Source organism: Pristis pectinata, chromosome 8, assembly GCF_009764475.1.
Source record: "Pristis pectinata isolate sPriPec2 chromosome 8, sPriPec2.1.pri, whole genome shotgun sequence".
Lineage (NCBI taxonomy): Eukaryota > Metazoa > Chordata > Chondrichthyes > Rhinopristiformes > Pristidae > Pristis > Pristis pectinata.
The window spans coordinates 21,738,529-21,756,462 of NC_067412.1; the positions used below are offsets into that span (position 1 = coordinate 21,738,529).

General features: G+C 38.5%; 1 protein-coding gene across 1 annotated transcript in view; it reads right to left on the minus strand.

Annotated features, from left to right (window-relative positions):
• The window catches only part of clcn7 (chloride channel 7), a 62,695-nt gene that overhangs the window by 43,700 nt on the left and 1,061 nt on the right, over window positions 1-17,934 (minus strand). Inside the window, exons 2-8 of the mRNA XM_052022100.1 lie at window positions 11,746-11,811; window positions 11,349-11,420; window positions 9,322-9,387; window positions 7,590-7,722; window positions 7,357-7,466; window positions 4,838-4,918; window positions 3,352-3,414 (exon numbers count right to left, since the gene is read on the minus strand). Of these exons, the coding sequence (XP_051878060.1) occupies window positions 3,352-3,414; window positions 4,838-4,918; window positions 7,357-7,466; window positions 7,590-7,722; window positions 9,322-9,387; window positions 11,349-11,420; window positions 11,746-11,811 (591 nt within the window). The remainder of the gene's footprint in view (window positions 1-3,351; window positions 3,415-4,837; window positions 4,919-7,356; window positions 7,467-7,589; window positions 7,723-9,321; window positions 9,388-11,348; window positions 11,421-11,745; window positions 11,812-17,934) is intronic.

The window sequence follows — 17,934 nt, forward strand, 5'->3', positions numbered from 1 at the left end:
CACGTTTCCCACTGTGAAAATAGCTGTGTTCATTACTTTCCCTTTTTTGTATCAGTCCTTATCTAAGCCTCCACATGCTAGTATCCCAACTACATTACATCCAATACATAAAATCATATTTCTCAAGGGGTGCAACTAACTCAAAGTGGACAATGTTAACACAGGGAACTGTCATGGCAACATTTGAACTGGAAATTTAAAGACGACAAAATATTCTATAACCCCAACTACACGAGTGCATATTCTTCTAGTATCCAAACCACCCTCACACGTAGACAATGACTAATTTTAGATTCATTTGTGGGCCTAGTCCATTGTAAAGAGAGAAAATTACCAAAATTAACTTCAAAATTAATTCGCATAACTTACATTCTAACTATCTAAACAACAAAGAAGCCTGTGAACTCCAGACTGTTAGGTGATTGGCATCAGTTGTCCTCTTAAAAAAAACAGGTGTCATAGTTTCTAAAGGGTTACCATGCTGTGTGTAATTTTAACAAGGTGATACATTGTTATTGGTTGATTAATTTTACCAGCAATTTAATGGTCTGACATAAATATAAATAATATCACACAAAATCTAAAATTAATGAGCAATAAATTACCCACATACAAATCATTCATTACTTGTCCAGTCACTTAAAGAGATAATCAGTTATTAATGTCCAGATAGCACGGGGTTTTGACTCCACACACCGGTCGCTTCCATCAGATGCAACTGCACTAATGCCTTAAAAAAAAATGCTGTGGCTTTTGCAAAAGAAAATAAGTGCACCATTGGAGACACAAGAGATATGCTGGAACCTGGAGCAACTAACAAAGTGCTGGAGAAGCCAAGTGAGTCAGGCAGCATCTATGGAGGGAAATGGAGAATTGATATTTCAGCTTGAGACCTTTCATCAGTCCAAATGAAGAGTCTTGACGTGAAATGCTGACTGTTCATTTCCCTCCACAGGTGTTGTCTGACCCAGTGAGTTCCACCAGTATCTTGTTTGCAATTGCACCCGTCTATGGGAAAGACTTCTTGAAAGGTAGCAGCTTCCACAGGTGTGGGCTGAGTACTTGCAACTTTTCTGATGGTCATCACTTGCATAATTTAGTACAGGCTGCAGCTGGCTCGCAGTGAGCTAAGAATGTAAATTCTACCAACACATACCCTGCTCCCAATGTCACCAAATGCAAAATGGTGTATAAATTAGGCCATCTATAACATCCCATTTTCATTTCACATCTTACAATAAAAATGGAATTAATTTAGGATTAGTGTAAATGGGTGATTGATGAACGACAGGATTCAATGGGCCATAGGGCCTGTTCCCATGCTGTATCATCTCTATGATTCTCTATGACTATGAATATACCAATTGCAACTCTAACATGTCTGATGTACCTTTGTGAATATATAGGAAGAATGGATGGTAAAAATGGCCTTGTTCCAACCACAACATTCTTGCTCAGTTCTGCAAATTTTCTGCTGAATCCTGAACAATTATTTTGAAAGCTATTGCACAACTAATAAAAAGCAGTTCCCTAACTAAATCTACTTCATGAAACCAGTGAAAAAATTGTATACAGGAAATACTGACGAATCTGCACACATCAAGAGAGGAAATTGCTAGGGCCTTGACAAAGATTTTTGTATCCTCACTAGCAACAGGCAAGCTCTCGGAGGGCTAGAGAGTAGCCAATGTTACTCCTTTGTTCAAGAAGGGAAATAGGGATAATCCAGGAAATTACAGGCCAGTGAGCCTCACATCAGTGGTAGGGAAGCTAATGGAGAGGATTCTTAGGGATAGGATTTGCATGCATTTGGAAAAATATGGCCTGATTAGGGACAATCAGCATGGCTTTGTGCAAGTCAAGTTTGTAAGACCTGACCTGGCAAGAGTTTTTGTTTCCAGGAGGTGACGAAATTGATTGATGAGGGTAAGGCAGTGGATGTTGTCTACGTGGATTTTAGTAAGCCATATGACAAGGTCCCTCATGGTAGGCTGATCCAGAAGATTAAGATGCATGGGATCCACGGTGATTTGGTAGCTTGGATTCAGAATTGGCTTGCCCACAGAAGACAGAATGTAGTGGTGGAAGGGTGTTATTTTGCCTGTAGGTCCATGACCAGTAGTGTTACGCAGGGATTGGTGCTGGGGCCTCTGTTGCTTGTTGATGTATATAAATGACTTGGATGCAAATGTAGATGGGCGGGTTTGTAAGTTTGCAGATGACACAAAGATCGGTGGAGTTGTGGACAGTGTAGAGGGCTGTCAAAGGCTATAGCAGAATATAGATCAATTACAGATACGGGCAGAGAAATGGCAGATTGAGTTTAATCCGAGCAAGTGTGAGGTGTTATAGTCTGGTAGGTCAAATGTAAGGGGACAGTAAACAGTTAATGGCAGGACCCTTAACAGCATTAATGTACAAGAGGGATCTTGGGGTCCCAGTCCAGAGCCACTTGTCCAGACCTCACTGAAAGTGGCCATGCAAGCAGACAGGGTGGTAAAGAAGGCATATGGCATGCTTGGTCAGGGTATCTGAGTGCAGAAGTCAGGAGGTCACATTGCAGCTATGGTTAAGCTGCACTTTGGAGTATTGTGTGCAATTCTGGTTGCACCATTACAGGAAGGATGTAGAGGCTTTGGAAAGGGTGCTGCCTGGATAAGAGGGCATGAGCTATAAGGAACACTTGGACAAACTTGGATCGTTTTCTCTGGAAAGTTGAAGGCTGAGGGGAGACCTGACAGAAGATTACAAAATTATGAGAGACATAGGGTAGATGGTCAGAATCTTTTTCCAAGGGTAGAAGTGTCAAGTACTAGAGATATGATAGTGGCATTTAAGAGGCTGTTAGATGCATGAATATTGATATGGATCATGTACAAGGAGAATTAGTTTAATATGGCATGTTGTTCAGTGCAGACATTGTGGGCTGTAGGGCCTGTTCCTGTGCTGTTCGATATTCTATCACATGACAGAAAAATAATCTGTTTCCCCATAACTGCAATAGAAATTCTGGGACTGAGTACTTATCAGGAACTATCAAAAGACACTAAACACATTCATCACTGCATCAATACAAACACTACATGTTTTAATATCTAATTAAATTATTTTACTGACCCTTGGTTAACCACAGCATCTATTGGATATTGGAAAGTAAAAATTCAATACATGTTTGGCACCACCAGTTTGTATTTCTGCATCGTCTTACTGGATAAATGTATTGTCTTCTCTAAAAAAAAGCTAAATTCAGACCCATTATAAAAGACAAGTGATCTGGTGCAGTGCTTGTAGGATTTAGTAAACACAAATTATTTGCTGCTTGCACAAGCAGTTATCTTTGTTGCACATTACCTTTCCAACTGCCAGTCCACCAACAACAGAGAAGATAACACCAAGCACTTTGACGACCAGTGTCTGCAAAATAAGCAGAGCCATAATTCTAGAGACAAAAGTCCCTGCGAGGACGATTGGGTGGTGAGCTGAGCTTTACATAGAATAGAGAAACTTTAGAAAGATAATGACTATATACTTGTCTTATTCTTCAATAAATACATTGCTAAAAACATTATAGTAATTGAAGTTAAAGCATTCAGAATTAAGTACTATATCACTATCCATTCTTATAAATTGCATAAGGTCATAATCAAAATTTGACATTATCTAGCTAATCAATGATACATAAAAGTTTACCATCATTCCTTTGCACTCCATGCTTTTACATACAAGTTGAGGATCCCAAATGCTTCTTTAAATATTTGGTCCAATCATGCCTGTATCAAACCTTTGAAATTCAAGTGGTCCTGCTCTCCACCACCCCCACCCCCACCAAAGCCCCACAATTCATTCCTTTTCAAGTGTACACACACTCCTGCTTTGAAAGTTATCATTGAATACGCTTTCACCACCATTTCACGCAACACACTTTTCTCCTCAGAACCTAATACTTTGCCAATTATTTTACCTAAAAGTGCAATCAGTATCCCCGCATCTACTCTATCTAAAACCCTTCATAATATTGAATAGCTTTATTAAATCTCTACAGTCTTTGAGTTAAATGGACCAATCTTAGCTCACTTGAAATCTAAAAGCAAAACAATGCAGATGGAAATCTGAAGAAATGGAAAATGCTAGAAGTACTTAGCAAAAATGAAAGGTTATCAACCTGAAACATTAATTATACTTCTCTCTCACAAATGCCTCCTGACCTGCAGAGCATTTTCACCATTTTCTATTTTTATTCCTTACCTCTGTACTTTATGCTTATTTAGACAAAATTTCAAGACTGCAAATGCTTCTTTATACAGCTTTCTCAATTTACATTTTCTTGAAAGGGTCACTCAGAAACCTGCACTGTAAACCAATTTGCTAAGCAAGTGATTTGTGATTACCTTTAGTATCTGTTCATTGTGCTATGACAGGATATTTAATGGTCAAGGAAATCTATTAAACCGTGTGCACATGTCACTCAGTTTATATAGTTCAGAAAACAGGGGTTGACACCATTATGGAACTGGGGTGGCACAGTGCTACAGTAAGCGGTGCTGCCGCCTCATGGCTGCAGCAACCCAGATTTAACCCTTGTTTGGAGTTTGCACATTCTTATTCTTACCCTGGGTGCCCCGAGTTTCCTTCCACTTGCCAAAGACATGCTGGTTGGTAAGTAAAGTGGCTAGTATAAATTTGCCCCCGTGTAAGTGGTTGGCAACAGAATAAAGGGAAAATTGATGGGATGAGAGAGAAATAAGGATTAACACTTCATGGTAGGCATCGACATGATGTGCCAAAGGGTCTGTTTCCATGCAGTATAATTCTATGACTTCAGAAATGTTCTGCCTACCTTAAGTCGAACCACATGAGGCACCTTTACTCCGTTAAGGTAACATTTGATCTGTGGAATTCCACTCCCAGCTGCTGCAGGCTAAAGTAAAACAGAAAAACAGGCATCATACAAAAGAAGAATCAACCCTGCCCTTCAAGACGATAGTGTCAAATTTTAAAGGCCGACTTTGTTCAATCAAATTTTGGCAGAAAACATCTTGTGGATCATTCAGTAATTGAGATAAACAGGAGCGAGCTGTGATATAAAGCCCCATATGGGAAAACACTGGTGATGGCATGAATAATGCCAAGCTTGTATAACAGGAAGATATTAAATACTTAAATAGTATTGATGGTAAATAAACTACGAATGACAAGATTCTTGAAAACAATGGAATAAAATAGAAATCCAGAAGAGCAGAAGCTCAGATCTTCAAAATACAAGAGCAAAGAGAGAAAAATGAGGGAAGAAGGTGAAACAAATCACTGGGTTTTATGTACCATGTAGATAGAATAATTGAAATGCTGATTTTCTACAAGATACTGATTAGGCCAAAGTTGAAATACTGCATGTCACTCAGGCAAATCTACTGCAACAAAGAATATCAGATCCACAGAAAGGATACAAAATAGATTCACAAAACTAGGGGTAAAACATTTAGGAGTGAGATGAAGAGATTTTCTTTCCATTCAGTAGGTGGTTACCCTGTAGAATTCTCTACCAAAGGAGGTTGTGGAGGCCAAGCTAATGAATATGCTTAAGGATTTATAGACAAAACATGATAAAAGGTAGAGGGAGAAAATATGAATTGAGAAAGAAGATCAGCCATGATTGTACTGAATGGAAGAACAAGTTGTTACAGATCAGGTTGCTATTTGGTGAATGTCCCTTTAAGGCATAGTACAGTAGAGTAATGTGTGTGTGGGTGTCATCACGACAGCAAGAAGATTACAACAAGAGACTGACTGACTGGGAGACTGCTGGTCTCTGTAACAATGGACGAAGAACAATAACTGTGTCTGTCACTACAATCCATGTACGGATTTTTGGAGCAAACAAGTGGAGTCCACTTTGTTGTTAACCTGTAGTGGGAAACAGGTATTTGTGTGGACGGCCACATCTTGAATGCCTTTCGAGGTGGCAGATACTTCAGAACAAAGCAATGGAGATAGTTAGTGATTGAGGTGTCGTATGGGTTCCATCGTGGAACATTTGGATTTCGTAATTTCTCTCAATTCTCTCTCTACATTATCTCTTCAGTCAACGGTGGTTTTGCAAAAGCCTTTGCTCACGTTTCACCTTATGACTCGCTGAACTGAACTTTGAGACCTATTCCTGGACTTGGAGTTTGGGAATTTGCCCTACACACACACTTTGAGTTTAGTTTTGGGGATTAAATTTGATATCCAACATTTTTACTTCTCTTATTATCATAAGTAGTTATTAATAAAATAGTTTCTAACACTTGGTGTGTTTCTATTGTTGCTGGTACATAAAGTTCAAACGGTCAAATGCCTTACTCCTTTCTATGCTTCCATGTACATAAAGAATGAAAGATTAACTGAAAAGGCTCTAAACCAAAGCCAGCTATCATTGCAGCAGAACAGGTTATAGGATGAAATAGAGTTTTACAATACTGTGGAACTTTTAATGCAGCAAGCAACAGAAGATCATTTTCATTGGTTTCTCAATTAGCAGAAGGCATAAATTCTGGAAACATTTCAGTGAAATATTAGAGTAAATGTGCTACTGAACATGCAATGCTTTGTTGCAAGAGACAAGTGAAACATAAGCATCATTTAAAAAAAATAGAATTAAGCACCTACTCAATTGGGGTATAAGACCAGCATAGATGGTGCCAGTTATGGAATTAGCAGTGAAACAGAAAAGTAGTTGGCTTGATGTTTATGTTGTTTTGCTTTCCAAAAGTGTTGCCTGAACTGCTGAATACTCCAGCATGTTGTGTTTTTATCTGAAGATTTCGAACATCCATAGTATATTATTTTTGGATGTTCCATTGCTTGTGTATTATGGTGTTTACAGTGAGCTCATATTATACACAACAGTTAGCTAACGTTCAACATAGTGCTCACAGAGGGCTACATTACCAGAGATACATCTTTGTACGGGAGTTGAAGGCACTTTTTAGATTTAACATTACTTGAATATATTCAACTGGAGAAAAAGAAAGTGGAGGACAAAAAAAGGATGGAAACAAAGGATATTAATGATAAAAGAACAGTAGTGCATGAAAAGCAAGAGTAAAATCTTCCACTAGTCAAACTAAAAATGCTTTTCAAAAGTCATCAGCAGGAATGCTTCATTTCATTCAGTTATTATAGCCTTAAAGTATACTTTAAATGTACCACACAATTGTCAATATAAAAAAGGACAGTATGATATAGTTGCAAAATTATAAAAACACCATCATAAAATTAAATCTAAAAAATGATTTAAGTAATGTTAACTTAGAAATTCATAGTTTAGTGATTTTTAATCAGGTTAAAATTATTTGAAAAAACAAAGAGCCTCGAGACCTCTATGAAAGCCACCAGGAAAGAGCCAATCATCACAAAACCAGCATTCAAGGATGCCCAAAGCACAAGTGAAATGGATAATCCACCACTTTCCGTAGATTTATCAATATCTGCATGTTCTTTAAGGAAAGTCAATACAAGTTACATGGAAAACATGAACAGAATAAAAAAATGTCTCCAAGCAGTTGAAATCTGTAACAGCATTTCACAATAAGTCACATGATAAAGGATACTTCCTTTAATTAGCTGGTACTTTTTATCTGCAAGATTTTCTACAACAATATCTATAAAACAGGCAATAAGGCCAGTAAGGATTCCAATGAGACAACAGACAATCCATCTCTTGATTTCAAGTACATGAAAGCCCTAAGGAAGGGAAAAGAAACTGTAAGTAGATTATCAATACTACAGTTGCGAGCATACTATCACATGACATTGAAAAAGGTTCATATGAATTAGTGCTGAAATTGAACCAAGTATAAACTTTATCACATGTCCATTGTAAACCACAAAATACTACATTCACAGAAGGACAGTGTATAATCAGCTAATCTGTATAACTAAATTACAAAGTCAAAAACAGGATGAGTGAATGAGACTTTTCATCCTTTCCCGGCTTAAAACTTTCCAGAATTCAGCATGGCTACTAATTAAAGAAAAAGGACTTTTGACCATGCACATTTGAAGTAATACCTGCATACAGGTGATATTGATTTGATATGTATATTGACTTGGCATCAATGTCCTAAAGATCCCTAGTATGAATCTTGCGGTAAACATATATCCATTAATCAGTACTGAATAGTACTTTTGGTTTTTAATCAGATAGGTCACTGATAAATCAATTAGCTGATGAATCAAACCATGTTTTTTTTTGTGCAGTTCAGCATGTATCCCAATCATAGTTCATAGGTATACATATCAATATCTACATATGATTAAGCTTTGAATCTGTAGAATCTCACTTTCCAGGCGCTACAATGCAGTCCACCTTCCAAAGCAACTGCAAGCTGTATATTGGTTCATTTATTAACAGTCTGTAAACTGTATGACATAAAGCATTTTGGTGTGTTCTTTACAAGGGTTTGAAAAAGTAGTTGAAGGTTATGCACCTTCACCAATATTTGGAAAGCCATTATACTGTATTTGGATGGATATCACACATTTCCGAGCATGGTCTTTTTACTATGTTCAAATCTTAAAGATTTAAGGATTTGCCTTATGACTAACTGAACAAGAGCTTCAGTCCCATACCTCTGTCTTCACTCCTTCAAGCACTGCTTTAACTAACCCTTTGATGGATTTCCTCATATTGATTTCTTCACATGGTGAGGTACACCATGCTTTGATATGTAAACTGGCAGGTTAATTATATAAACTGCCTGGGTAAATTTTAAAATGAGAGAGAACTGTCTGGCAAACATTATCAAACAATGAAATCAAAATACTCCTTCACAGCCACTGCCTCATTACCAGTTTCATTCTCACTTCCTTCCAGCAACAACAGTGTGACCCTAATCCAATGTGCCACATACAGTATATATATCATGTAGAAACTGTGTTCATCACTGAAAGATCAGCAAATCACAAGAAAAGGAATTAAGAGGAAAACTTTAACAATTGGTGCATGGAATGCGCTGCCTGGGGTGGTGGTGGAGGCTGATACATTGGTCAAGTTCAAGAGATTGTTAGATAAGCATATGGAGGAATTTAAAATAAGGGGATATGTGGGAGGAAGGGGTTAGTTAGTCCTAGGCATGGTTTAAAGGTCAGCACAACATGGTGGGCCGAAGGGCCTGTATTGTGCTGTATTGTTCTATGGTTCTATAAAGGAGAATGAGAAGGAGACTAACAGACATCATAAGAAAATCAAGAACAACACGAGACAAACACAGTAGAAAGGAAAAGCTTTAATTTTGTCAGCATCAACAGAAACAAATGATCAGATTTCACACAAGTACTTACTATTTTGCTTATCCTTCTTTCTTCCTCCATAAACAACTGATTTTCACTGTTGTCATAGTCAAGACTCTTTAAACAAAAATAAACAATTTTAAAATAAATTAAAACCACGCTGCTCACTGACAAGGATTTGACAAGGCAAAATGCAGCAGTTCTTTTTATTACTAAATATCAGCATAAGCTACAAATAACTAAGAGGAATAGACTCTGATACAAGATTTTCAGGCTATGCATTGCAAGATGTATGATTATGCATGAAACAAGTTTTTAATATGTTATAATGCTACAGTGAATAAAAATGATGGCCACTTAGAAATATCATCCAAATATCAACTGGAAAGGGCAGCCCTGAACACATTCCAAGAACAAATATACATCTCCATCTCATTTGTGAATATGCCTATTCAATCACTAGAGCTCATCTCCCTCTTGTTAATCCTCCCTGACACTATATGTACATTCATCACAGTGGAAATGTAAATGATGAAATCAGCAAGCTGTAGGATCAGCCGCTCACCTATGGAAAGGTATATTCTTCAAGTGCTGCAATAGTGGAATTCAAGTTGATTACAGCAGGGTGTACATACTTCATGATTTTGTGCAGGCAGCCATACCCGAATACAAAAGTCATTCAATCTGCCCTGCAAGCAGTCAGTGAGGCAGTGACTGTAATCTGCCTCTGAAAACCTATTCCATAGTGCCAAAAAACAAGTCTATGAACTTTGTTTTTTTACACTGAAGCAGACAAAACAGTATGAAGCTCCTGTTTTCAAGGACTGAAACTTAGTTTACATTGGTGTTGTGAATGCAGTATTGAACTACCATGTGCAGAAGTCTACAATTCAAAAACTATTAGGAATTGAGAGAAGTGAAATAAACTTCCCCTTTCTGCTAACAGTACTAACATTCTTAAGTTTTCAGAAGCACTCACATTCCTGCACTGCACAGTGGACTAAACAGTTAAGATTTCAGCAACTTTCCACCATGTAAATATTCTAACTTTCCTGGGTGCTTGCTTTTCACACGTGCTGAAGATTAATGCAGAAACAATGCACAGAAATCAAAATGCCAGGATGAATCACGAAGACACCACAGATCAGCCACATGTCATTCCAGTGCTCTGGGACAAACACTAATGGAGGTTAACCTCACCACCCAGACAAGAGAAATCAGAGGTGCAAGGTCACACCACAGGGAAGATCAGAGGTCATTACAAATAAAGCATACGATTCACCCACTGTGTTTGTGGTTTCCATTATCCACCACTGTTCTGCTTTTTCCCTGAAGGTGTGCTGAACAACCATTTTCAAAAAAGATTTAGATATCATATCAAATTCCAATGAGTTAAATACATTTATGCAAATATTATTTCACATAGAGCTAAATATATGGGTTATATATAACATAAATATCTCATTGAAGGTATAATATCCTCGATGTAAGAAGAATTCAGCTTGACAGATTTTAAGGAACACATGCCGAGCATTAAACCAGTAACTAATTGGGCTCTGGTATAAGCTGCACAAGGACTATTTTCTAGGAAAGAACACAAAATAGTTCCATGACATGTTCACGGATACTTTTTAAATTCCAATTCCCAACACTCAAAAGATTGTTATACAAAGCAAATATCACAAATTCATTAAAAATCAGAGGTTTAACTTTGTGGGATTTTTGTCAATGGGCAGTGATTTATACATAAAGTCTCTTCTGTATTATATATTTCTTTGGCATAGCTCTTCAGTGTCACAGGATTTACTGGCTACAGAAGGTTTAGATCTCTTTAAATCATGGCAAACTTGGAGATATAGGGATGTGCAAGTTATGTAGAAAAGTAGATACCTTAACCTTGCATTTCAAAGAACTTATCTTAATGGTCAAGACCTTGTAAATTTTATGACCATCAGCTTGGGTTTATTCCAGTGTAAGTGAAGGTATGCCATAGTAAAAAGTAACCCTTTCATTATTACCTCTGAACTAACTGCTCTATATGAAAGGATGTACATAAAAAGACAAGCAGTGCTAATTACCTCATACTTAAGTGAAAGCAGCTTTTCATTATGTGGAATTTCTTTGGAAACACAAGTAGCTGAAACTCCATCCTGCAGAAGAAAATCACATGTAGCAAATGGAAAAATTCACTTTGCATCAGGACATAGCAGATTATTTTTTAAAGAAGTTTACCACCCGACGTAAAAGAGGGACAGACAGCAGTGATCATGACCTAGACTATTCTGTTCCCCAACATGTACCTTCATTTATTGTGGAACAATGGAGAGCTACTCAGAAATACGTTCTACTCATCAAATCAAAAAGAACCTTCAAAATCCCTTAACTTCAATTTATCACACACCATTATAAAGATTTACTGCAAGTATTTCTTTCGTCATGTACATGTAATGTTGTTAAAATTTTTAAAGTACTTACCTGGTCCTGTGTTGGATCGTCATCTAAATTCACTGTGGTCAGCCTCTCAATCCGAAAAAAGTTGGTCTGAAAAAATTATTTAAAAGAACAACTATACAATTTTAGAAGATGAACATTAGTCATATAATAAAGGAGATAGTAACAGACAGCAAAATTGCAAAAAAAAATCAGAAATGATTTGAGCAAAATATTGCAGTCCTTTTTTCTTATAGATGACTCCACTTTAGGAGGCACAGTTAAGATGTGTAATTAAAAACAGAACACTAGGAATGCTCATTAGATCAGACAGTATCCATGGAGGACTGATGAGGTCATCAACATGAAACATTAACTCAGTTCCTCTCTCCAGATGCCTTCTGACCTGCTGAGTTTTCAGATTTCCAGCATCAATAGATTTTTGAGTTCAGTTGGAATGTGTAATTCACAGCCAAAAGTTAAATCATAACTGACAGGGAGCCATTGGCTTAGATTTTGTAGTTGGCAGCAAGAAAAATAGTGCTCACTCTTACATACACTTATGGCTGCCCCCAGATTTTTTTTAAAAAACAAGGGATCTGGGACCTGTGAACAAGAAAATCAACAACAATCAAATGTAACGTCATTTTAATCAAACTGAAGAATCCTTAATGAGGTTAGGAATGCAACAGAATGGGCAAATTCAGAAAACAGATGGTTTTCCCTCTAAGGGGAGTGGAAATCTGAAAGACTCTCCCAAAAAGTGGGTTTGAAATTCTCAAGATTTGAGAGAGAGAGAATGACACTTCAATTTGATGATAGTGCCATGGAACAAGGACAGATAAAAGGAGTTACAGCCATAAGTTAGAATGGAGAAACAAATTCATTGGGCTGAATATCCTGCTCCTGTTTGTCTTTATTTTACATCTCTCTCTAAAAGCTCACAAATTTGATTTTAGCTTATTGAAATAGCACCAAGAGAGCAATTGTGAGTCAAGTGTGAGTCAAAGTTCATCTTGAGGTTAACTATGACGCTGGTGTTACAAATATTTTTACCCCATCTCAGGCAGTTGCCGGGGCAAGAAGGGAGTCAGTGGCTAGGGAACAAATTTTCTGCTAGACACTGAAGAAATTCTTGGGTTTTCCCAAAATTCAGTTATAAGTGTCTACCCATGCATTATTTGATGTCAGACAACTTAGAGACAGTGAAGGAGTCGGGAACTCATGAGGTGAGATAAGTTAAGTTGTTGTTAGCATACACATGAAAAATGTTATGGACATAGAACAGTACAGCACAGAACAGGCCCTTCAGCCAACATAGCTAATCCCTCCTACCTACAGAATGCCCATATCCCTCCATTTTCCTCTCATTCATGTGCCCATCCAAGCCCCTCTTAAAGCCCCCAATGAATTTGCCTCCACCACCCTATGAGGCAACACATTTTAGGCATCCACCACTCTCAGTAAAAAAACGTACCCCTCTCGTCTGTTCTGAACCTACTCCCTCTCACCTTAAATGCATGCCCTCCGGTATTGCTCAATAATGGGAAAAAGATATTGCTTGTCCACCCTATCGACGCCCCTCAATTTTATACACTTCCAACAGATCACCCCTCAGCCTCCACCGCTCCAGAGAAAAAAAAAGAGGCCAAGTTTGTCCAGCCTCTCCTGATAGCACGCCCTCTAATCCAGGCAGCATCCTAGTAAACCTCCTCTGCACCCTCTCTAAAGCCGCGACATCCTTCCTGCAGTGAGATGACCAGAATTGCATGCAATACTCTAAATGCAGCCTAACCAGAGTTCTACAGTGATGCATCATAACTTCTTGACTCCTATACTCAATACCTCAATTAATGAAAGCAAGCATTCCATAAGCCTTCTTAACCACCCTATCTACCTGTGTAGCCACTTTCAATGAGTCATGGACTTGCACCCCAAGGTCTCTCTGCTCGTCAACACTGTTAAGGGTCTTGCCCTTAAGAGTGTACTGCTTCTTGACATTAGTCCTACCAAGGTGCAACACCTCATATTTATCTGGGTTAAACTTCATCTGCCATTTCTCTGCCCACATCTGTAACTGATCTATATCACACTGTATCTGCTGCCAGTCTTCTACATTATTCACAACTCCACCAATCTCAGTATCATCTTCAAAATTACTAACCCACTCATCCAGGTCATTAATGTACATCACAGACAGCAGAGGTCCCAGTACAGATCCCTGCAGTACACCACTACTCAGACCCTCCAGCCCGAATAAGTCCCTGCAACCACCACCCTCTGTGTTACGGTTTCAGATGATGACAATGAGCAACAGCACGAGAAATAAAAGACAGCATAGGTAGACCCTTAGGCCCACAATTAACTATTCAAGAGTTGGAAAGGAGTTATTTTTAAATGAGAACTGAACTTAGATACATTCCCACCTGCCTGGAAGACACTTCATATTCTGCCTTGGGAGTCTCCAACCTGATGGGCTCAACATCAATTTCTCTAACTTCCAGTAACCCCACCCCTTCTCTTTCTTCCCCCCTTCCCCACTCCTTTGTCTTCCCTCATTCCTGTGGTACCTTGATGACCTGTCCATCTCCTCTCCTCCATCCTTTATTCCATGGTCCACTGCCCTCTCCTACCGGATTCCTTCTTCTTCAGCCCTTTGCCTCTTCTACCTATCAGCTCTCAGTTTATTACATCTTCCCACCCCCCCTCCCTTCCCCCTCTCACCTGAACTCGCCTATCACCTGCCTGCGTGTGCTCCTCCCCTTACCTTCTTATTCTGGCTTCTGCTCTCTTCCTTTCTAGTCCTGATGAAGGGTCTCAGCCCGAAACATCGACTGTTTATTTCCCTCCATGGATGTTGCCTGACCTGCTGAGTTCCTCCAGCACTTTGTGTATTGCAAAGCGAGAAGGGCAGTTTTGTGCTGGGGTTGGAGCAAAACAGGCAAGGACAGGCAATGACAGCATAGTCAACAGCTGTTCTTTTTTTAAGAAAGAAAGTGACAGCGGATTTGAAAGAGGGTGGGACAGTTGCCAAGGAAAGAGATCAGTGAAAGATAGAGGCTTGGAAGGGAAGTTAGGTGGCCTTTAGTATGCCTATGGCCACAGGAGCAGTAGATAGGTTAAATGGACAAGATGAGCACAGAACAGAGATGGTGGTAAATAGAAGAGAAACTATCAATGCGAGTTCAAGGTGAAGCACCAGAGGCAACTGATTAAACATTCCCAACCATTATGACGAAGAATGGAGATAAAATGGAGGTTTTAGAAGACTGCAGTACAGAAAAGCCAGGTCTTACAATTCGATTCCAGGATGAACCTGGAATAATGATCTTCATCAGAACTTTACTGGACCCACTGGCACCCTTTTTTATGCACAAGTGTTGCAATGAAAGCTGTTTTTAATGGCCTGATTTGAGTGGAAGTCCTACCCACTGGAAATTAGTTTTGTGCACTAAAGTGGGTAACTTCACCATTTTCCACATTATATTGCACCTGCCATATTGTTGACAACTCATTCAGCTCATCTGTATTCCCTTGAAGCCTCTTTACATCCTTCTCCCTACTCACAATCCCATCTAGTTTTATATCAGAGCAAGCTGGGAAATATGACTTGAAATATTAGCTGGTCAGTCAGATCATTGATACAGATAGTTGGGTGCTAATCACCAATCATAAGTGCGATATGCCACTCGTCACAGCCTGCCAAACTGAGATTAGTTTATTCCTGTTCTTTCAATGTTCTATTGCCTTTCTCCTACCTTGTTTCATCATGCTCTTTCATCTCATTATGTGTTAGCTCCAGTCACTTTCTGACCTATTAAAAGCCGAGTTGTTTGGCAATATCCAAACTTCACAACTTTTTGTCATTCTCTTGATTCTTCTTCCTTATTGTGCAGAAGCTTTATGTTGTCTCCATTCTCACAGAGAGAGAAATCACCAAATTGATTGATTTATCTTTTAAAAAGCTTACTAGGCTTTCCCCTTATTTGCTATACTAAAATGCTGCCTACGCAATTCCCAATGGCAACAGCACACAGAACTTGCAACCACTGCATCATTCCCACACTGACTGCTGGGAATAACGTTCTTCACCAATGACTGCAATATTGCAGCATAAATGTGGGCAGGAAAAACTGTGAATGGGAGGAAAAACTGGGAAGAGGGACTCATTTCTTCAGAGTCCACGTCAACAGACAGTCCTCAACCAGAAATCATGCCCTAGAATCATAACACAAGCTGCCCCAAGTTATTGTGAAGCACGATCTCATAAATCATACAGAGATCACAGCATTGATCTCTGCAGTGCAAAGCTCCTGTAAACAACCTGACACACAGAAATAATCTCCAGCATAATCAGTGCAGTGAAGATCTCTTTATACTGGCTATCTCCCCTCTCAGTCCTCATGCAGGATTTCGACCTGAAATGTCATTAATTCCTTTCCTCCCAAAGACGCTGCTTGACCCGTGGAGTTCCTTCAGCAGATTGTTTGTTGTATGATCAGTGCAGTATCAAGAAGGCATAATAATGTGCACAAATGAAAACAAAAAAGTCATTCATTCTAGGCTGAATAGCACCTGCAAGTACCTAGTCTAATTCTCAATGGGTCGAACTTCCACTAGAAACAGGCTGTTTAAAAAGGTTTTTACGCACCATTTATGCATTATAAAAAAGGGTACAAGTGGGTCTGATGAAGGTCATTAACCTAAAATTTAATTACATTTCTCCCTCCAGATGCTACAAAATCCGCTGCATATTTTCCAGCATTTTCCATTTTAGTTTTAATAGGTCCGACAAGTGATGTCAGATGCAGCTTAGTTTGAGATTCTTCTAATCTGGAAAATCCTAAATCATCCACTGACACTTGTTTTGGATGATTTTTAACTTACGAACTACTCATGTTATAAGCTTCTAACACTCATACAACAAAGAATGAAGGATGACAAACAAATAACTGGTGGAAATCAGTAAATCAAGCAGCATCTGTGGAAGCAGAAGGATAGTCAAAATTTTGTGTCCACACCTGATGCAGTTTGTTTTTTGCTCTAGAAACAGTATCTGCAGTCTCTTGTGTCTCAAAGAATGAAGGATATTGTTCTTGATGATCCTTAGTTTTTTATTTCTAAGAAAGCCATCTACAGTTTAGCTAATAAGTAAACACATTTAAACAAAGCTAGATGTCCAGAAAATAGGCAGTGATAAAGAACAAGATACTGCAGGCCACTTAAGAAAATAAATTCATGAAGTATTGGCTCACAAGGCCTGCAGAGCCTGCTCCATCATTCGATAGGATTATAGCTGATCTTGTGCCTCAAATACACTTTTCATCCAGCCCCAAAAAGTTCCAATTCCCTAATGCCAAAAGATACAGTACTTTCAGCTGTAATATGCTTATAAGACTGAATATCCACAGCTGTGCAATGTGAAGAATTCTAAAGGATTTACAATCTTCAACGAAAAAAATCCTGCTTAGCTCAGTCTTATTTCTTGCTTAATTTCCTCTCCAATTTGTGTTGCTGCAATTGCATTGCTGAAACCACTTCAACCTACCATTTTTGACACTTGTCACCACTAATTCACAGCTACTAAATAATAGCCATAAATGCGAAAAGCAAAAAAAAGAACAATAGATGCTGGAAATCGATAAAGCAAAAAGGAAAATGGTGGAGGGACTCAGACTCAGCAGGTCTGGTAGCATCTACAGAGAGAGGAACAGAATCAATGTTTCAGGTCAATTACCTATCATCAGAAGTTAAGAATGTTAATATTGACCAACTAGTTCATCTTGAAGCCATGGGATAACCGAATACAGCTTGAGTGAACAATAAATTTAGTTGCAATAGTGCCAAAATTCAATCCTCCTGCAAGCAAATGCCACAAGCCCCAGAATATACACAATTATCTTTGTCTATCTTCTTATTAAAAAGACATTTCTGCTACCAGCTGCATTTAACAATTACTCAAGATGCACTCTGTTGTACCAAGATCTCAAGATTAACCTGTTGTCAGACCACTCTAAAATAGCAACAACATAACTGTGGAGAGAATTAATCAGAAAATAAGAAAAACTTATACCAAATGGAACACAATAATCTTTCTGGATTTTAATCTTTATATGGATTGTAGATTAAATGGGCAAAACATAGGTTTAAAGAAGGAATTCATAGTGTTCAAATAAACATACTCAAAGCTACCCACAACCAGATATTAAATAGAGACAAATGTTTTAGGGTTAT